A 22,315-nucleotide genomic window follows, 5' to 3' on the forward strand; every position below is an offset into this window, starting at 1 on the left:
CCCCACCCAGAGGAGCTGCAGCCCTGGTCGGACCCTGAGGCGGTTCCTGTCACGTCGGGAGAGCGCCCGGCTGTGTCCTCCCGCGGGCGGGAGGGGCCGCTGTATCCGCTACTGTGACTATCTCACACAGAGCTCATATACGTGTGTGTGAGCAAGAATGTGCAAGTGCATGCCTGTGTATGCACGCGTGTGTGTGTATGCACGTGTGTATGAGTATACATGTATGTATCCATGAGTGTGTAGATGTGTGTGTATGCATGTGTGTGTGTGCGCGCACGCAAGCATGTATTACCATATTTTACAGCGTATAGGTTGACACTGTATAAGTCAATCCCATATTTCTGTACAACATGTTAGGATTTTTGTAGCTCTATTGTGTAAGTTGACACTGCCTTGGTGTGTGAAGCACTGGAAACCCAGTGTGCCGGCTGGCTTCTGGAAGCTGGATTGGGCCCTTAGGAGCTCAGGCAGCACACTGCTCACTGGCAGCCAGCCCAGCCCAGCTCCTGGGGGACACCACCACTGTGGAGGGAAGGACCAGGCTCCCCCACAGCTCAGGGGCTGGCTGCCCCAGCAGCAGCTCACCACCCCCCTGACTGTGGGGCAGGTGGGGAGGTTCTGCCAAAAGTAGGATGCGCCACTCGCCGCTTCTGCCTTCAGCAGACTCCTGTGGCCAGCTGGATGCCTGGCACCTCCTGGGAAGGGGCTGACTTGCCCCAGGGGCAACCAATAAGTGCTTTTAGTAAATACTAACTAGCATTTTTTAGGGGTTTTTTAATAACGTTATTTTTTTTAAAAAGTAGGCCTACAGAAAACACTACATGTATTCCAAGACAAGCTCTGTTTTAAACACTGCAGTGAAGTCCTTAGTTTGGACGGTATTGTAGATTTCTGTGCAACACCAATAGCATTAAAATATTTTAAATTAAAGTTGAAAATGAATAGCACAGTTCCCTCTGTTTCTTGCTGTTTAGTGCATTACATCCAGTTTATTCAGTGCTGCCCCCACTATTTTGAATTGCCTCAGTTTTTTAATGACAACTCATTAGTTCACTGTAGCAGTTGTCATTGGAAAGTACTGAATTTTGACTTCTGGACTGAAGACAAATTATCCTTTTGGCACTTCATTCCCTATTCCCTAAATGTATTTGTCTGAGTTTTAGCACATGGAAGAGACTTTTTTTTAAACAATGGAGAAAGAGCTTCTCTTTTCTTTGTCTCCCTGTTGTAATCGCGCTGGTGCACGAGGCAACAAGATGGCGGGAGTCTCCACCCTCCATGCCACGGGACCAGGGAGGGGAAAGTAAAAGCGCGCGCTTTTTGGAAAAAAAAAAAGCAGGTGATAGGGCAACTTACCGCGCATCATAGCGTGCGTCACCAAAGTAATAAAAGGGAGCGCCTCGCCGCACCAGAGCGAGGTCGTTCGCTATCCGCTCCGTTGTTACAAGGGACGCTGATCATCTAGCTGTCTGCTCCTAGCAACCACCGGACGCCGTTTGTACTTACCGTGACATGTCAGCACGTTGTATTCTTCTCGTTTGCTTCTGTCTTCTCTCACCCGCGGCTGCAGCCGTAAGTAATTAAAACTCTTCAATTTTTCTCATCACCCCACCTGCTCCTTGTCAATTGTTTAATCACAACAACATGCAAGCCAGACTTGCACGACCCCACCGCCCGCTAAAAGTCCCGAAGCTTTATCTCCTGTTCTCACGCACAGCAGTAGCAGCGTGACACTTTTCTCTTCCTTTAAGTCATGTTTAAGGAAGACTTAGGGGTGTCTTGAGGTTTGGGGAGAACTTGAACAGGTTGTTGGGGAACAAAATCTATATTTCTTTAATGCCCATGCTTTAGCACAATAGTACTCAACCTTTCTAAGACTTGGAAATGTCATGGAAAATGTCAGCTCTTACTTTTCACTATTTTTTTACTACAAAAAACAATACAGTCTTTGCTGCCTAGTACAGGGGGCTGGATCCAATGATTTTTGCAAGGTCTCTTCCAGCTCTTTACAATCTATGAATCTATGACATATATTTTTGAATGGACCTCAGGCACCTGCTTGAAGCAGGTTCATTCCTGATTCAAGTGCCTCAGTCAAGTGTTTGTCTAACCTGAACTTAAAAATGTCCAAGCATGGAGATTTCCCAGCCTTTTTCTTCCTGACATGCAACCTGCAACTTAAGAACAGTGTTCCTTGTCCTATCCTCTGCAGCCACAGAGAATAGACTATCTCTACCCTTCTGATATCAGCCTTTCAGGTATTTGAAGACTGTTATCAAATCCAAGTTCGGTCTTCTTTTTTCCAAACTAAATAATACCAGTTCTTTCAGCCTGTCATCTTAAATCATGTTTCATAGGTCTCTAATAATTGTTGTTGCTCTCCACTGGATTCTTTCTAGTTTGTCCAATGGACCTCCTTTTCACAAAGACCTAATCTTCCCCATTCCTTCTCTACTAGACTTTCAACTCCCTTTAGTTCTGCCAGTCTTCTAGATCAGGTCTATTAAAATCTATCGCACCATTCTTTCAATTTGCTCCTTCCCTTTTTGATATTATCTTGTTATAGTCCATTGTAATGGGCTGAGGCACAAACATTAAAAATAAAACAAAAACAGCCTTTTCAGTTCTTTTTGTTGCTTTCTGTAATAAGAATCTAGAGCTTTAAATTGTACCATGGATTAGACTCATACAAGGGAAACTGGAACAAATGCAAAGGTGTTATATTGTAGGCTAAAATAGTTCTTTTAAGCCAATTAAACCTTCTGATTAAGATAGATATGTCTACTTCACTGTGGGGTGCATATTTCCTTCCTCCTAGAATCATATAATACCACTAACTAGTTAAATATTTAACTTTCTTCTTGTGTAATTTCTATTTTATTCATTTAATGGCACAAAATAATTTGTTTGGAAGACTTTTTCAAATACTAACATAATTCACATTTAACTGAGTTCTAATGCACTTTTATATGTTTAATTCAAGATTCAGGTGCCTCAGCACATCCAACCTGGTAAAATAGTTAATGTGTTAATATATTCGCAATATACTTCACTTATGTGCATACTGGATAAATGCATAATTCACTTTACTGCATAACATAGTGCCAGTCTCAATTTGTTACCTATCACTTACGTTATAGTAAACTAGTTTTCTGCATATTGGATGCATGCATGGACCAATTAAACGAATAATATATATTTCAGCCTCACTGTCTGCTTTATAATTTAATTATCTTCCAGTTAACTGTATGTTACCTATTATCATGTAACTAACAGCACTAGAAACAGTAAAGGAGAAGCAGCTGTTGAAAATGGTACTATTAAAAGCCTTAAAAAAGATCAGGCCCACTAATAGCACAGCACTGAAGTGCTGAAATAGTGCTTGTTAAAACTACAACACTGAGAATACTGTGATTTAGCAGCCCTAAAACTGGCTACGTTATTTCATTTTCAGAGCTTCTACTAATCAGTTTTAGAAGCCTTGAAAGAAGGAAGAATTATTGGCCATTAATATGTGGCACTGATAGCACCCTAAGCCAGAGCTGTCCATCTTCCATGCTCTATGGGCCATACCCTGTTATCCAAAGTTTCTATATCATTCATCTTTTCACTTATGAGAGCAATAGAAATGGAAACCTCCTTGTATACAAGACAGCAATCAGAGAGAGATGGAAAGAATATGTTGTAGAACAGTAAAACTGTCCAATACCTACAGTGCCAGCACAACAAGAAAATTATTCATTAGCTGAACCAAACACAGAAGAACCATCTTTTGTCAAAGTGAAAACAGCCAAAGCAAAACTTATGAGCAGTAAGGCACCAGGGGAACTTATGGTATCTCAGCTAAAATGATAAAAGATGGAGGACAAGAGTTTTATAAACAAATCCATAAATTAATTCTGCTTATTTGGAAGTAATCAATTTGTACCTTATTATTGGAGAGTAGTCTTAGTATGTCCCATCTTCAAAAAAGGCAGCAAACTGAAGTGTCAAATTTACAGAGATATTACCCCTATTAACACCAACTTTTATTCTGTAACATTTTACTACAGTGCTTACTACCTTACACAGAAAACATTCTGGGAGAATACAAGAATAGATTGAATTTTGCAAGAATAGATTGATGACAGACGAAATCTTCTCTCCAAGACAAATTGTTGAGAAAAAAAATGGGAATATAATCAAAGTTTATACATTCTATTCATCAACTTCCCGAAAGCGTATGATAGCATACAAAGATAAAGTCTGTGGGGCTTATTAGCTGGATTAAGAATCCCCAACAAGCTGATTGAACTCATTAAAGTTTGTATACATGAAGCTAGAAACAAAATGGAAGAAAATCAGATCCTTTCCCAGTTAGAATCAGACTGAGACAGGGAAATGATCTGTCTTCAATCCTAGTCAATCTAGCACTAGAAAAAGCAACCTGGAGCATAAACAACATGAGGGGAGGAATTCAACTGAATGGAGAGCATAAAATCCTCAGATATGCTGGTGATATAGCTCTCATAAGTGACAGCCACCCTGCAGGTCTCAGCGGGGCAAGCCACAGCCTCTCTGGACTGCATACCCCATAGATGCCCCTTCCCATCTGTTGCACTGTGTGCTTGGAATCCCCCATGCACCACTTGTCTGCATCCTTCCCCACTGCTACACTGTATGACCGCCCTGCTACACTGTGACTCACACTATTGTGCCGCATGCTCATGAGGCTCTCCCCACCGCTGCACTGTGTCCTGCACCCCTCCTTCCAGGTCTCACCCCATTCCTCACTGTACCATGTGCCCCAGGCTCACCCTCAGTTTCCCACACTGCCCCACCTCCTGGAGCTGTTACAGGAAGCATCAGCTGGAGGAGGGGGAGGAACTGGGAGACTCTGGCTGCTGTTGTAGCCAGAGTGATGGAAGGAGCAGCATGAAAGCAGGTGACTGGTGGCCACAATTTACACCGTCATCAGTCACATGCTGATGCAGGCCACCAGTTAGATGGACAGTCCTGCTGTAAGCAATGCTTGTTTATGAATCAACTCTTCCAACCACGGTACCATTTGTGATCCAAAATCATCCCCATGACATGTACAATAACTGCTGTTTTGTAGAGTAATATTAGGAATACGTTTTTGCATTTTAATTAATGAAATCCTTTTTTGTTCACATTGTCCTTTCGCTTTTTCATTAATTTCTCTTCCCTTTCTCTGCATCTGATTCTCTGCTTTTAAGTTGTATTTTACTTGGTGTGTCCCTGTCCCTTTTCCTTTCTCTCCCCACACGTACTTATAGATTGGCCATTATACTTCTTCCATGCCCCTGCTGCATAGGCCATAAAGAAGTCTGCTAAATTGGACCCTCATCTTTGTTAAGCCAGTTAGAAACAAGCACGTAGATTTTGTAATGAAGAACTTTAGATCTTATAAATAAACAATGGAAACAAGAAATTGGCTCTGTAATACCATCCTTTAATTGGGGTCATGCAGGAACTCCTCATGGGAGTTAGGTGTCTAAATACATTTTTAAAAATCTGGCCTTCCCTGGTAAAAATGGGTACGTTGGGTTAATGTGGCATAATTTAGATCCATACTAAAAAATAATATTTTTGGTTAGATAGAACATTTGCAATTTTTAATAGAATATTTGCAATTTTTTCTCTGAAATGTGATTTTTGTATCATTTTGTATTCTAATACAAGCATAGGAAAAAGTTTTTTTGAAGGTTACAGGTCTGGAATTTACTTCATGTGCAACAATTCATTGGGCTCTGTGTGTATTAGTCTAATATCTATATAGTAGGCAACTGTCAATCTTCTGGATCTTGGTCTATGTGTAAGAGGTCTAGTCAGTTGCCTAATGAATCCACTTGTATGGAGTCCTGCACCATCACACAAAAGCCTCAACATGTATGCCTGGGCAAAAGTTTGGAGGAGTGGTGGTTGTCCAAGACTTACCATTTCATCCTTTACTCCATTGAGACAGAATCCAAAAGCCAGACAGAGTCCAAACGTTCAGTGTATCGATAGTTACAGCTTCTGCCAGAGAACAACAGATAACAACTGATGCTGATTACCTAATGCCTCAGCAAGGGTTCATTCCTTTCAGAGTGATGCCCCTTATCTTCTCTAACCAAGAAGTACCCACAAGGTAATAAAGGCTAGGGTTTTGAGGTGCTCTATACATGCCTTACTCTTGACATTGCAACATTGTGATAGGACTTACCCCACCACAGATAGTCCCACTAAGTGCCACCAGGCCCTCCAGTCAGATGCAGTTTATGGTCATACTTAGGGTCATATACATGATGGTCTTTCCTCTTTTCATTCATACTCTTCAAAAGAAGCTGACATTTCTAAACTACTCCAGGTAGCTTGGTATCTATTTATCTTTTGTAAATAGCCTGCATTTTGTGAGTTGTGATATAGGGTAGTTGGGCTTATTTGTGTTAGTAATTTTGTTTGTTTTTGAAGGGTTTTGTGTCTGTGTGTATTAATGGGTTTAGGAGGACTACAGAGAAATACATGTAAAAAAACAGCATAAATTATACAGAACTTGGGAAGCCAAATCTTTCTAAAGTATATAGGTTACAGTGTAGTAATCAGTTAGCATATAAAATTAACATGTATGAGGAATTAGATTTTGTTTCATAGATGTTAGGGTCAGAAGGGACCTATTAGATCATTGAGTCCAACCCCCAGCCCTGGGCAGGAATGAGTGCTGGGATCAGATGACTCCAGCCAGGTGTCTGTCCAGTCTCCTTTTAAAGACCTCCAAAGAAGGGGACAACACCACCTCCTTTGGAAGCTTATTCCGTATTTTGGCAACCCTCACCATAAAGAATTTTTTCCTGATGTCCAGTCTGAATTTGCTCTCTTCCAATCTGTGGCCATTATTTCTAGTTACCCTGACAGGTGCCCTGGTAAAAATTGTATCCTTTATTTCTTGCTGGCCCCCCGATGAGACTGTAGGCAGCCACAAGATCACTTCTCAGCCTCCTCTTGCAGGTGCTGAAGAGGTTCAGGTCTCCCAATCAGTCCACATAGGGTTTTTCTGTAAGCCTTTAACCAGATGAGTGGCCCTCCTTTGAACCCTCTCCAGGCTATCCACATCCCTCCTGAAGTGCAGTGCCCAAAACTGAATGCAGTACTCCAGCTGTGGCCTGACCAATGCTTCACAGAGGGGAAGTATCACCTCCCTATTCCTATTTGTGATGCACCAACTTATGCAAGAAAGGGTACAGTTAGCTTTACTTATTACCTCATCACACTGGTGACTCGTGTTCATTCTGGAGTTGACTACAACTCTGAGATCCTTTTCTGCAGTTGTGCTACTGAGAATGGTACCTTCCAGGCTATAGGAGTGTTGATGATTCTTCCTCCCCAGGTTGCAACACACTACACTTATCCTTGTTAAACTGCATCCTATTCTGTTCGGCCCATTTCCCCAGCCTGTCCAGATCAGCCTGGATTTGCTCCCTGCCGTCTAGTTTTTTACCTCCCCCCATAGTTTGGTGTTGTCAGCAGACTTGGACAGGGTGCTTTCCTACCCCCTCATCCAAGTCACTGATGAAGATGTTGAACAGTGCGGGCCCAAGGACTGAGCCCTGGGGGACTCCACTGCTCACTTCCCTCTAGGTCATGTAGCAACCAACACCACCACTCTCAGTGTGTCCTGTAAGCCAATTTTCTACCCACCAGACTGTGTAATAATCTACATTGCAACTGTTTAGCTTATTTATAAGAATTGGGTGTGACACTGTGTCAAAGGCCTTTTTAAAATCTAAGTAAATAACATCTACCGCTGTTCCTTCATCCAAGCATTTTGTGACCAGGTCGTAAAATGAATATTGTTACCACATAAGTTTTCATAGTTAAAAAGCTAAAGTGGTTGGTTAGTTATTTCTCATGACCCCAATTTGGGAAACTCATAAGCATTTCCTCATCCTATTATGGAAATCATTTCAGCGCAGTCTTAATTTAACCATCTGCTTTAGTGCCGTCTTGAAGACAGATATTATTCTATTTATTTCAACCATTACTTACACATGTAAAACTATAACCTGGTCTCTGTACTTATTCATAGTCTCCCATTGACTTAAAGAGAATCAGGATTTATAGTTCATAATGTTTCAAGCCTGAAGGGTCCAGTAAATCATCTGACTTCCTGTATATCTCATGTTATTTAAACACTTCACCCAGTTACTCCTGGAGTGAGCCCCATAACTTGTGTTTAGCTAAAACATGTCTTTGAGAAAGAAGTCCAGTTTTAATTTGAAGATACATAGAGAGGAAGAACCCACCACTTCTGATAGCTTGTTATAATGACTAGACATTTTCATTTTTAAAAATCTGTGCTTAACTTTTTTATGAATGTGTTTGGTTTCTGGCTCCAGCCATTAGTTCTATTATGCAGATTGCTTTAGACTCCAGAGCAGTGGTTTTCAACCTGTGGTCTGCAGACCCCTGAGAGTCTGCAGACTATATCTAAGGGGTCCATAAACAGTGACTATGATCAATCAAAAATATGCGAATACAAACACTTACAAAGGGATCTGCACCTCCATTTGAAATTTTTTAGGGGTCCACAAATAAAACAGGTAGAAAACCACTGTTCTAGGGCTTTTTGAAACTAGGTATTTTATTCCCATGTAGGTACTTAGCTACTGAACTTACCGCTTGATTTTCTTTTGATAAATCAAGAAGATTGTGCTATATACGACTCTCACTGTATTTTCTTCAGCTGTCAAACATTTCTGTTCCCTTCCTTTTAAGTTTTTCTACATCCTTTAAAAAAGGGAATATTAGAACTGCTTGCATTGCTCACCAGTGCTCCTTCTGGCTTATTGCTTTGAAGGTGAGTGTTCATCATAAAATGGTGAACAGGGCCTTTTCGAAATACCAGCTTCTGTATCAGTGATAATAGCAGTTCACTTAAGGAAATTCTTGTAAGAAATAGGGAATTATGTTTCCATCTCCTGAAACATTTCTTTTCCTTATCAGAATATACCAAAAAAAAAAAAGAATGGTTTGCTATTGGATAATGTTAAATCAATGAGTATGACCATTGGTTAGAGATTCAGTAAGTGTTTTTTATCAACCTGTGAAAAGGCCTTGGAAGAGATAGGATTGTTGAAACTTCAAATTGACTAGATTCAAGGGTTTTTGTTCTGCTTTCTAAAGAGAGAAGTTCAACAAGTCAAGGGTATGAGTGCTCAAGCTTTCTGGAATCAGTTTTAAATAGCTCAGATTTGTCAGTTGTATAAAGAAAAACAAAGTTTTGTCTCCAAGGAGATTTCTAGTATGATAGACTAAATGTCATGATGATGTGAATAAGTGGCTTTAAAAATGCGGTAAAAATGCATGTTTCCCAATAAATTTCCACAAAAATGATTGAAAATGTCTTGGGACTTATTTAAGCAATTTACAGTATTGTTTAAAAATGTACAGCAGGACACATTCAGTACAGCCTTTTGTAGCTCATTAGCAATTTCTTTAATGAGGTTTATTTTAAGTGATAGATAGTTAAGGTAACAGACAAGTGACAGATTGTTTGTCTTTAATGATTTCCCTATTTCAGGCCCATTACAAAGCAATTAGAAATCTGACAGCATTTTCACTCTGCATTACTGATCATCTAAAGTGATGAGAAATGAGAGGTGATGAATATTAATTGTATATTTTCATATGATTATCATAAATTATTACCTTGTCTAAAGTGCTGCAGGTAAAGTAAGAGCAAAAGAGGAAAATTCAGTCAGATAGGATAATTTGAAAGATTGTGTGACTTAGTGTCTGTTTTTAACTATAGTGTCAATCTATCTAAAGTATCTGTGTACTTTTCCATAAAAAAGTCTCCATGTTTGAGCTTAGCATGTAATTTTCAGTAATTTTAGTGCATATCTATTAAAATTGTGTTCATCAAAACTACTTTAAAGTCTACAAATTTAAGCACTTGGAAGTTAGAAAATGGTTCCCTGTATTTAAGCCCCTTTGCATGTCTGAATTGGACGTTGTAATGCAGTCTTTAAGTACACATTTTTTTCCACAGGATTCAGTGCAGAGTATGGACAAAGCAACTGAATGGGTAATTATTTCATATTACATTTTATTATCATGATCAGTCTGTGGCCCCATTTCTCATATGCTGCATACCATTCAAACTATAGTTTGAAGACAATTATTGTTCTCAGTATGACATTAAAGTGTCTTACCTCTTTACCACCATTAATGCATTTATTCTCACAATACCCTGGTAAGGTGAGATGGTTTTATTAGTTCTCTTTTCCACTGTTCTATTTTATCTCTGTGGGAACTGAGCCACAGAGATAAAAACATTGAAAGTAACAACAAATTTTTGATGCCTAGTTTGAGAATGTTAGAGCCAAATTGCTTCGAATTGGCAAGCAATTTTTACTACTAAAATAGAAAAAAACTGTTGGTCTAATTTGCATTTCTAAAAACTGTAAAACAAATGCCAGAAGTCCCAAGGTGAGGTTCCAAATTTTAGAAACAGAAACACTCAGTGACCCTTTCTGAAAAGTTTGGTTTATGCAACCTGCCCAGCATCATACAGGAAATTGTTCGTGGAGCCAAGATAAAATCTAATTCTCCAGTTATTGCCCTTTCTCTTCTTGCATTACACATCCCTACTTCATCCCCAGAAGAGATCTATGTTGTCTTCTGAATGAGAAAGAGATGCATGGAAAAAGTAGTATAAGATCATGTTATAAGGTTACATAGGCATTTTCTAAATGCTTGATTTTGCAGCTTTAAAATTATTTTAATATAGCTTTTAGGTGTAACTTGTTTTTAAGAAACTTAAGTGTAGAGATGCTAATTTCATAATACAAAACTACATTTATATCCCAAATGAGCAATCCTAAATGAGTAGGCTTTGGATCTTTAGATTCATAGCATGGTTGACATGAGCTTGCTGCATAACTGCTAGCAGCAGAGGGCCATTACCCTCTACATAGATGGGCAATGAGAGGGAGATTAAACATGCACCATGGGTATGTACAAGTGTTACATTTAGATCAGCCTAAGTAAATGTAGGTCAGTCTAAAAGCCCAGTTGTGCAGGTGTTCACAGAACCTAAATTGCTCAAAATATGGCACGCTAAGTTCACTTTAGAAGGTGAATTTGGCAGCAACAGCAGTGGCGATCCACTACCCCAGGTAGGTCTTATCACCTGGGGTAGTGGCGATCTGTCTTATCACCTGGTGGGCTTCTTTAGAGGTTGGAGGGCCTACAAGTGCTTACTTTACTGGATGTTGAGGGATGGATTCAATGGTTTCATAAATAACCATCAATTCTCAGTTCAGGAGCTTGTGATAGTGCTGCTTCCAGAGGTTTTTGATGGATTAATTGTCTTTGAGGAGTGAACTGCCCCCTTCCAATCTAAGTAGAGTAAGTCCACAAGAACTTGGTTTGTACACAGCCTTGAATGCACTGAAGAAGAATGCGCTGAAGAAGCGCTGCATGTCATGATTTTCAATAAACTGTTGAACTTCTTTTGTCTTCTCTTCCCACCATTTATTTTTGATTTTCTCAAATCTTCCTCTGGGGTTCAGCTTTAAGCTACCAAAAAGTTCTCTGCTTCTGACTGGACTTAGGATGGTGTTGCTAGGCACAGAAAGCTTTTCTCTTCTGATTGAGAAGAACTTTGACCTTAGCGCTGTTTTCATCAAACAAGTCCTGATGGCATTGGGTGATAAAGCCAGTTGATTTCATGCAAGCCTCATGGGTGGTCTAATTTAAAGCTTGTCAGTTTTCCTCAACACAAATGTTATCATTTTCAATCCTAAGATTGGTGAGTTTTTACTGAGACGTGTTTGGAGGACAGCAGTAAAGATTTTCTTGGCTGATACTGTTAGACAATTATTAACCAGCCATATCCAATAGCCAATTTACAGGCATGCAGGCCGGCAGCTTGGAGAGCAGCATTCAGCCAGGAATTCTGTCGGGGGGAAGGGGCATGGGGGTGGCATATCGAGGCCCTCACAGTGGGGGAGGTAGTGGAACAGGGGAGGTGCAGCCCAGCCAGCATGGTGAATGCAACCCCGGGGTGGGGCAGAGCTGCGGGCAGCTCCTCCAGGGGATAGGAGAGGTAGGGAGGAGGGATGGCTCCCCGCTGCTCTGTGCACCTCTGGGGGAGGCATGGGGGATGTGCCCACACTGGATTTGTGTCCAGGGCGAAGGCGGGCTGCCTGTTGCAGGCTTGGGGCCAGGGACTGCGCTGTCCTCTTCCTGGTGAGGGGGCTGTGCTTGGGGCAGGCAGGGGTGGGGCAGGCTCAGCTGCATGGTGTGGGTGGTGGTGGCACTGAGGTGGTTGGATAGCTATGGCCACTGCAAAATTCCCTGTAGCCCCCAGTAGCCACCTCTCCCAGTGCCACTGCCATCTGCCCTGTGCAGCTGAGCCCATCCCAGCCCAGCCCCCTGCTGAGAAGCCAATGCAGCTTCTGGCCCTGAGCCTGCAGCAGGCAGCCCACCCATGCCCTGTACACAAATCTGGGGGGGAGAGTTCACATGCCCCCCATGCCTCCCCTGGAGGTGTGCACAGTGGCAGGGAGCCACTCCTCCTCCCCACCCCCATGCCTCCTGGACAAACCACCTGCAGCTCTGCCCCGCCCTCTGCCCTGGGATCACATTCACCACCCTGGCTGGGCAGTGCCTGCCCCTGCCCCACTCCCTCCATTATTGTGGGGGCCTTGATCGCCCCCCCCACTCCTTCCCTCCCCCACCCACTTTCCCCCCACCGACTTACCAGCAGAACGCTGGTCTCCAAGCTACCAGGCTGCATTCCTGGTCATGTGCATGCTGCAACTGTGTGAATGCACTGGGCATTTAGTAGTGACATTATTGGCCAAACAAGCTGATTGTTGATAATGTTAATTTTGCTGTTATCAGTGCCAATCCGATATGCGACTGATAAATCAGTATACTTCTAGTTTCAACACAACCTGGATGGACATGATTGATCTCGCTAACCAGGGGTGGGCAAAATTCGGCCCGCAGGCCAGATATTGCCTGCCAGGCCATTCTATCCAGCCCACAGGTCCCCTAAAAAATTTAGAAAATTAATATTTATCTGTCCCTCGATGGCTTGCCAAAACTCATTAAGCAGCCCTCCGCCCAAAATAACTGCCCACCCCTGCATGACTAAGCGATAATTGATCCAGCAGTCATTGCCTTCTCTCATGACACATGTGATATGGACATTTTAGATTGTGTTTTTACAATGACATAGTTGAGGAGGTGCCATTGTTTTGAGCGGGGGTGTTGCCTTGTTGTTTTGTACCTGTCATGTTGTCTGAAGACAATGTTAGTAAATGATAAGGTCATGCTCTGCACGTTTTATGAGTAAGAGAATGACATTGGAATTGGCTTTGCCCACGTGTCTTTCCACGTTTTAAAGACCCAGTCTACCCTTGCGTTGAAGTCTCCTAGGAGGATGATCTTGTCCTCTTTTGGGATGATAGTCAGGATTTCATCAAGATTAGCATAAAACTGTTCTTTCTGCTCTTCTTTGGTATTGAGTGTTGCAGTGTATGCACTGATGAGAGTAGACAGCAAATTGTTGGTCAGTTGGAGGCGGGGAGTCATGAGGTGCTTGTTAGTGTCAACAGGGAATTTGATCGTTCAACTGATAATCTGGTTCTTAATGGCAAAAGCAATACGATGCTGTGTCATTTTCAGGTTTCCCTTTCCAGAAGAACTGATAGCCACCCCCACCTCCCTCAGATGGCCTTCATCTTCATATCTAATCTCACTGAGAGCAGTGATATGAATGTTATATTGTGAGAGTTCTTGGGTGACAATAGCTGTTCTACATTCAGGTCTGTCACTTTTCAGATCATCTAGCAGAGTTTCGTACATTCCAAGATGGAAGGGACATTTTTGTGTTTCAACCACAATTTGAGTGGTCCCCCTGAAAGCAGCTATCTAGTCGGGTAAGGTAAAATGGGACAGCCTATGTTTGGAGCACCTTTTATAGCCCTCATCCCATGTGGGGTGAGCAGAGGGGATCCTAAAAAGGATTGCAGCTGCCAAACACTGTTCTGTCCCAGTCCAAGGGTGAAGTAACCATCACACGACTGCCACCTGTGTGGATCCATGACTAGGGACTCCCAATGATCACTTCACTTCTCCCTATTGCCACTCATTCATCGCTGCAGGACTTTGTAGTAAGTACAAAGCCTGCACATGACTTGTTTTATGTGAGGATGCTGTTGCACATCGGCAACCACATGGATCTTGGTGCGGGAGAACCTGTATTCAGTGGTAAGGAGTTCCAAGACAACTGGAGTTACTCTTTCACAGCAGCTTTCATCCACTTCTATTGAGAAGATTGCTGTCTGCATCATCCTGCTCCATCATTGAGATCTTTGTGTTGTATTGGACTGCTCTTTGTCTAATACCTCACTTTTGACTTTACCACCATGGGTGACCCTACCAGCAGTACAAGACTCCCAAAGGTGTTGCTAATAGGATCATCGGTACACACAAACCTCTTCACCTCTCCACCTCTCCAAGTTGAGGTAGCAGTCCTTGGAGAGGAACTAACTTTAGCTTGATAAAGGGTTAATCTGATCTATGAAGGGTTAACTCAGCCTAGTGAATGCCTGGGAAAGCCCAGCCTTTTATCCCAGCCCTGGGGCTATGCTATTTCTACACCTCCAACCCTGACCAGGCTATTTTTAGCCCCCTCCCCTGCCCCCCACCCCATGGATCCACCAGTGCCTCCAGCCACCCTGAGTTACTTACCTTGGGCTGTCTGCACTGCTCCTAGCAGTGGCAAACACTTGCATGAGCCATTCCTGATTTAGGTTTAGGCAGCTTAAAGTCACTTGAACCAGATGTGGCAAATACTTTGCACCCCATGTCAGTGGTTTTACGGCCTTTGCTGACAGAAAAATATTAATGATACCACACAGGAATAATGCATTTAACTCCAAGTTCTATAAGGAAAGTGGTCTGAAGTTAGACTCTTTTTGCCCCACACCTTTTGTTTTTGTCCTCCTCTTTTCCAGCTCCAGTCGTTGTCCCCTGCAATGTAGCTGTCCTCTATGGCTCTCAGCAGTTTGGGCCCTACCTAACTCCTCCTGCTGTTTCACATTTCCCTTGATGTATTGTTCCCTTTGGCATCTGCATCTGCAATTGCTCTGTTCCCCTCCTTTTTCTATCCTCAACACTAGCCCATGTTCTCCCCGCTCAGTTTTCATCCCTTCCCAGTCCATTGTTCCTATCCCACTATCCTCTCAGCTGCAGCCTCGCAGTGAGCAACAGATTTCCCTTCCCTCTGCAACCAACAGTGAACTTCTGGTTGATCTGGGGGGATCATTGTAACTCAGAATGCTTCCTGAAGAGTGCTGTCAATTACAGCAGGGAACTGTGCTACTGCCTATGCTCAAAGTCATTCTAATGGCCCTCTCCACTCCAGGCTGCCTGCAAATGTCTATGGGCAGGGAAAAGGGAGCACAAGTAAGGCAGTCATATGCATAAATGTCACAATATCCATGGTGTTAAGTAGACAGTTTCAAGAGAATTCTATTTTATTCCATGGATTTGCCCAGAACCCATGGGGCAGGGGCATGCAGTTGCAGTGGCAAAAATAGTATTTATGCTGCTACTTATTGCCACAGAGCATGCCCCTGCACATGTGCTTTTATGTGGGGCAAATTGCCCTTTTGTGAACAAACTGCTCTTTCCCAACTCCTCCCAGCTCCTGATGCGCTGGAGGAGCCAGAGTGTATCCATGGAGTACCAAGCCTCTGTGTCTGCCAGCACACACTCCTGTCACATGCGCTGCACTGCTTTTTTTCCTCACCCTTTTTTTTTGCTACTGGGATTGCCCTGTAGTAAAATTTGCTCTCACACTGCAAATTTGCCACTTAGGATATGTTTTAACATTCTGGGTATGCAGTTTGTGTCACAGCAAAGAGGTTTGCAGTTCCACAAGCCGCACATGCCTGCATGTGTGGATGCAGCCACTGTTTCCAAGTGTAGAACACAAAATATAGTTTAAAGCCAACAGTGCCCATACCCCAGCTTGTGCCAAGAGGTATATCTTTATTGGTTATTTTTGACTAAGCTTTAAGAACTGCCATGGTGCAGAGGACCACCTAGTCTAGTATCCTGTCCCTGATAGCAAGTTGCATGTACTTGAGAGAAAAAGTATTAGAAATGGGGCATGTTTAGAGTGGTCCGTCCCCTGTAACACTCTCCAAGTTACCAACAGTCTTAGGTCTAGGGATATACAGAGCCTAAAGGTATATCCCTGACTTAAGTTTAGTAGCCCCTGATGGACTTATGTATATATTTGTCTAATACCCTTTTAAACTCTGTTATACTATTGTTCTCCACAATGTCCTGTAGCAGTGAGTTCCGCAGCTTAATTATACGTTGTGCGAACATGCTTTTATTTGTTTTAAAGCTAGTGCCTGGTATTTTCAGGGTCAATACAGTATGTATAGTGGTATGGACTTTCACCACTCCTTGAGAAGCTGATAAAGGAATGCTTTTTTTAGATGCCTCTTATTCTCTACCATTCATTCTGTCAAACTTTGCACAACAGTGAGGAGGGGAACCAAGATCATGGCCTTCTCTGGTCTCTGCCCTCTAGAGAAAAATGTACTCATTGGACAGCATGGGTGGAACTGGCTCTTCTTGGATTCTTGTGTGCCAGGATTGCAGTTGTGGTTGGATCCTATGCTGATTATACAAATAATGAATCTTTCCCTCCTGTACATACTGGCATAATTCATACCCATTTTAACAGGGGCCTCAGAGCCTGTTATTTGGGTGTAAGGGAAGGGGAGGAGAGAGGACTATAACAGCAAGTCAGGGGGTTTCTGCCTCTTTAAGAAGCGGCAGTAAGTTCAGCTGGCTGTGTGGGGCCACAGCTGCAGGAAGGCAGGCTGGCCTTTGATTCACAGGGAAACCTCTGTGCAGAGTTGTGAAAGTCTTGTGACAGAAAGTAGTCATGGCTTTCAAGCATACAAACACAGTAGGCAAACTAACAGGCACATGAGCTGTTCCCTGGAGCTTCCCAGAAGGAACTTAGGGGAGCTGATGGCTGGAGGAAAGCAACAACCCAGAGCTGGATGGGTTTTTAGGTGGCAAACAGTGGGCAACTCTACATGAGATGCTTTACTGTGCATTAGACTAATCTACTGTGCAGTAAAGCATCACCATCTCCATGTGCATGGGACTTACTGAGCAGCAAATTAGGTTAATACACCATTTGCTAGTACTAGGAGATACAGGTACTAGATTAAATAGATTAACAGCACACTATCTACTATGCAGTAGAGCACATGTAGATACCGACCAGGAGCAATTTACTCCCAGTCAGCCCAGTCAGCAGGGGACCCACTACTGCCAGCTAGACCCTGATGTGGGGAGGGGGAGGAGCTGTGCCAGCTGCAGGGGCTGGCAGCCAGGACTGCTGCATCCCAAACATGTGCAGATTGGGTCCTGACTCAACCCTTGTGTAGCCAGGAGAAACATCCCCACTCAGCAGGGATGCTGCCTACCAGCTACATGGGGATCAGGAGGGTCCAGATCCCCACTTGACTAAGAGCGCTGTCCCCGTTTGGCAGGGGACCCTCCTGATCCCCAAATGGCTGGCAGGCAGTGTCCCCACTGACTGGGGATGGCTCTCTCAGCTACATGAGGATCAAAACCAGCCCCTATGCCCCTGCCAGTCCAGGGCTGGCACCCAGGAGAGCCTGGAGCTTCCCCTGGCTGCTGCAGGACGGCAGAGCAGGGCAGGAGCAGCCCTGGACTGGGATGGTCCTGTTGGACACAATTTACTCCTGACAGGGTCACACATGTAGGCATGCATCCTAGAGTACTTTAATGAGCCTGAGTTTTCTATGAAAAAATTCAGACACATTAATTGTACATGTAGATGCTCCCAGTGTCTTGCATATGTGCTGTAATTTAAACTATATACTGGTTGTCTGGACATGGCTATCAGGGGAGGTCTGGAGGCCATGGAGTGGTGCCTGGTAGGGCACTCAGTATTAGGCAGCCTAGCCTGGGCCAGGGACCAGAGGGCTGGAAAGGCAAGCAGCCTGGCTCAGGGTCAAGGACTAGAGGGATGAGGAAAAGCATGCAGCCCAGCCCAGCCCAGAGCCAGAGAAACAGGGGCCCTGGACTCACCAGCCTCTGAGGGCAGCCTCCCCTCCTCAGTTTTTACAAAATGTGACTGGCAAAGAACCAGGGTGGGACCTTGGGAGGTGAGGGCAAGAGCCAGGCAGGATTGAGGCACCTCAACCTGGAGCCTGAGGCACCTCACCTGAGGCACCTCTGTTACCAGATTTGCTCATCACTTTGGGGTGTGCTTACTTATCAGGGATACATTTCTAGGGTCTTTGTAATTCTATCAATGTGCTGCTTATGTTACTTGTGTTTCTGTATGGAGCTGTATCTCTCCCTTCTGCAAGTCCTCACCCCCAGTAGAGCTATCTTGGAGGACTCAGTTTCAGTGTGGCTGGGTTCCTCCAGTCACCAAATCAGTCAAATACACTCTCTCTCTCTCTCTCTCTCTCTCTGTGACACACCTGACCCGACTGGGTTGATCAGCATGTACAGGCTGACACCCTCATATGCCAGAAATCAGTTCATTATGGTAACAATAAAATGCAGTCAGACACAAGCACACAGGTGAACAGAATACCTCTGAATCCAGCTGGGTGTCTAGCTGACACCCTCATGGGCCAGCATTCAGTTCATTAGGGCACATCTGAGCCAAACTGGGTCAATAGCCTGTACAGGCTGATCCACTTATATGTCTTAAACCCAGCACTTCCCAGTCTTTTTGCCCTAACTGTCATAGTGGTGGTTGCCTCTTGATGAACAGACCCTACAGGATTTCTGGGCTTCACAGGGATCTTAGGCTTAGGTAAAAGAAGCGTTGCTGCAGAGCAAGTGGGGAAGGGGAAGTAGAGAAGGAAACATACACCCGGTTACCACCAGGTTGACTATAAAAGTTATTTATTGCTAAGTGAAATTTATAATGGTACTAGTAGTAATAGACATGCAAGGGAAAACAAACAAACAAAATTACAATATTACCCTGGTTTAATTGAGTATTTGGGGAAACGTACTCAAGCTTAACTAATAAAATTCAGGTTCAGAAAGCTATGCCTAGATAGAAAAAGAAAAAGAGAGAGAGAAAGAGGGAGAAAGACAAAGAGAGAGAGAGAGATCTAGGATCTCACCATTCCAAGGCATTCAGGTGATTTGTTGAGAAGCAAAGTTCCCAGCACGATCGTTGGAGGGAGATCACCTGTTTCTCCCAGCTTCTTGAGAACAGCAGCGGATGGTGTCAGAGAGATTTTTCTCTGGAAGCACATCGTTTGCTGCTTTACAGCTTTATTATATCCTTAGTCCAGCCTCTTCAAAGCATTCTTTTAACAGTGTAAATCATGAGGGTCTTAAGCCATAATTGACAGGGAAAATCCTGTTATATAACCAGTTTCAATTTAAATGAATTACCTTTCCAGTGACAAGGGGCTATCTGGTTTGGAACATCTCAAGAAACTGATTAACAACCAGGAAAAACATCAAGTTTTAAGGAGTAACCAGACACCTAGGAGCCAGCTTGAAATTATTATTAATATAGAAGATATACTGGAAAGGATACCACATTGTTTCTTCTCAGATGGCCTAGCTATGCTTTCAGTGTGAAGTCAGAATCAGTGTTTTTTATTTTACCTGTTGTGAATAAGCCTTAGTTTAGCATGGCTTTCAGATTTTACTGTAGTCTTTAACAGACTTAAGGGGATTACTTGGAGTGTTCATAAACTTTGTGGGGAGGACTTCCATCAGTCATCCCCGGAAAAGTACGATAGCATTTGTGGTCAGGGCTCCAATGGGCTGGACGCTGTGATGAACCCTTAACCATTATTCATATGTCACCCATACCCCCTTTGGCTTGGTCTCTTACCTCAGCATTCCCTGACCCAGCAACCGAGTTTTAGTCAATCAAGTTGAAATAGGCCTCCCATACTGGGATCAGGGAATGTATGGCCTGAGATGCCTATTCAGCTTTTCTTCTGCTTAGTTCTGGGTAGATGAGGGGGGCGTGTGTGTGTGGGTGGGGTGGGGAATAGAAAAAGTCCTTTGTAAGTCCAGCAATCTGGGTGCTAGGGCTCCCTCAGGAACACAGAGCGGACAGGTAGCACCTCACTTGGGGACATCACAGCAACCCTAGGCAGCTCACCTGTTACACCCATGTAATGAATGATACTTACTCTGCCTAAAATACCTTTTTATTTTTTCCATTACATTTTTTTTTTGTTATAGTAGAGTATAGGATCATTTTATCTGATATGAATAACATAACTTTTCTTTTGAATTATTTAAAATAAATATTTAAATTTTTGAAGACCTGCATCAGAAAAACAGGCATGTTTAATGTCACATTGATTACTTGTTAGTGCAAACTGCAATGCAGCATTTAAAGATAGCAGAGCAACAAGCATGTTGTCTCTGATACTTGTAAACATGGTAGATAGACAGTATTTCACAGTTTACATTAACAGCAGCTTCATGAGAAATATAATTATCAAATAAATTATTAGAAGTTTTGATATTTAGATTATTCATTTGATTTTAATTGGCTTTTTTCAAGATAATTGGGTATTTCCCCATGTGTTTGTTGGAAAGGGGCATTGGGCTAATTGGCTCTGTACTCATTTTGTTTGGAAGGATAGAATGTATTCCACCATACTTTTATTTAACATTTTTGTGGTGTAGCTTCTTCTTTAAAAGAAAAGATATTTTTCAAGTACAAAGAACAGTCCTTTGGACCTGCCTATTTAATTGCCTCTTAACATTATCACTAGGTATGCCTGACACCGTTATATATTGTGCTGCCCATTACAATCTCTTGACACATTTCTGAAGCCCTTATTCCTAGCTCCCTTGTTTTTCATTCCAGTTTTTGTCTAAGCTAAAACTGAGTAAAAATTCCAGGACTAAGCACATATTAGAGCTGTTTTGTAAATAATTCAGATCTGTAATAAATCTTCAAATGTTGAAATTCATGTTTGAAAGAAACATTATTTTGTTTAAGTTTAGTCACAAAGGAGACACATGTGAAATGAAAAATACAGAAAAGGAATAAATTTTCATTAAACGTGTAGTTGTTGCTTTTTTGGTAGGATATAAACTATTTTAACCATAAAAGATGTACAGGCAGTCCTCGACCTACAATGTTTTGAGTTACAACGTTTATAAATTGACACCCTGATTCAACTTTACAATGCCAGTTTCAACTTACACGCTTGATCCAATGCAATGCATATGTCCAACATTCCTTGGACACTTTCTTTAAGAAAGCAGACAAGACTCCAGAAAAACCTGCAGCCAAGACTCCTGAGAAGATTCCAGCCAAGAACCCTTCAAAAAGTCCAGCAAAGTCACCTCAAAGAAGTCCTTCTAAATCAATATGATTGCTATTTACAATAGAAATACATTAATGTAGCCATATTACTCATCTATAGTTGATTGAGTACAAAATTCTGGGGTATTTTTGGTGAAAATAGGGTATCGGGACTTGGTTTGGGAACCAATCCCTCATTTATAACATTGTTTCTTATGAGAAAATTGGTTCCGAGTTACAACATTTCAACTTGAGACGTGTTTTTCAGGAACCAGTTGTGTCATAAGTCCGAGGACTGCCTGTATTTCCAATTTACAATCTGTATGCATTTTCATGAATTTTAGACTTGATTGACTCTGCCTTGTTATTTTCATTTATTAGTTGCATTATGGTAATACCTAAAGCAGTGGTTCTCAACATTTTTAGACGTGAAGTGCTCAGAGGAAAATGCCAGCTCTGTAGTTTTTACTTGTTTTTTGACTATGGAAAAATAATAAAGCAATTCTCCTGTTGAGAAGAACTTTGAAAGACCACAACAGTTCAGACTGTTTTAGAAACTATGGAATCCTATTTGAAATATTTGGTTTTATGTTGCGAATCGTGTAGGTGTTGGGCACCTAACAGCATTAAAATTGAGTAGCACTTTGTAGCATCTTTAAAAGGATTTCAAGGCACTGCCGTATCATGGTTGAGAATCACTGACCTAGAGAGCCTAACGAGTTCAGGGCTCACTCTGCTAGATACTGTATAGTTTTACTACAATAAAAAAAAAGTTCTTCCTTCAAAGAGATAACTGCTTGTAACTGCAAGTAACAGTTATTCAAGCTTGGTTTTTATAGACAGAGGGATTTGCAGTTAAGCTTTGTTGTTTGGGAATGGAGGCAAATGCAATAGCAGCAGTCTAATTTCATCACCTTCCTAGTCTACTAGTAT

General features: G+C 42.5%; 1 protein-coding gene across 1 annotated transcript in view; it reads left to right on the forward strand.

Annotated features, from left to right (window-relative positions):
- The window catches only part of DCDC1 (doublecortin domain containing 1), a 78,457-nt gene that overhangs the window by 336 nt on the left and 55,806 nt on the right, over window positions 1-22,315 (forward strand). The window contains exon 2 of the mRNA XM_019551509.1: window positions 10,034-10,069. Coding sequence (XP_019407054.1) covers window positions 10,049-10,069 — 21 coding nt within the window. The 5' untranslated portion in view covers window positions 10,034-10,048. The remainder of the gene's footprint in view (window positions 1-10,033; window positions 10,070-22,315) is intronic.

This window comes from Crocodylus porosus, unplaced genomic scaffold (assembly GCF_001723895.1).
Source record: "Crocodylus porosus isolate Cpor-Errol unplaced genomic scaffold, CroPor_comp1, whole genome shotgun sequence".
NCBI classification, from domain to species: Eukaryota; Metazoa; Chordata; order Crocodylia; family Crocodylidae; genus Crocodylus; species Crocodylus porosus.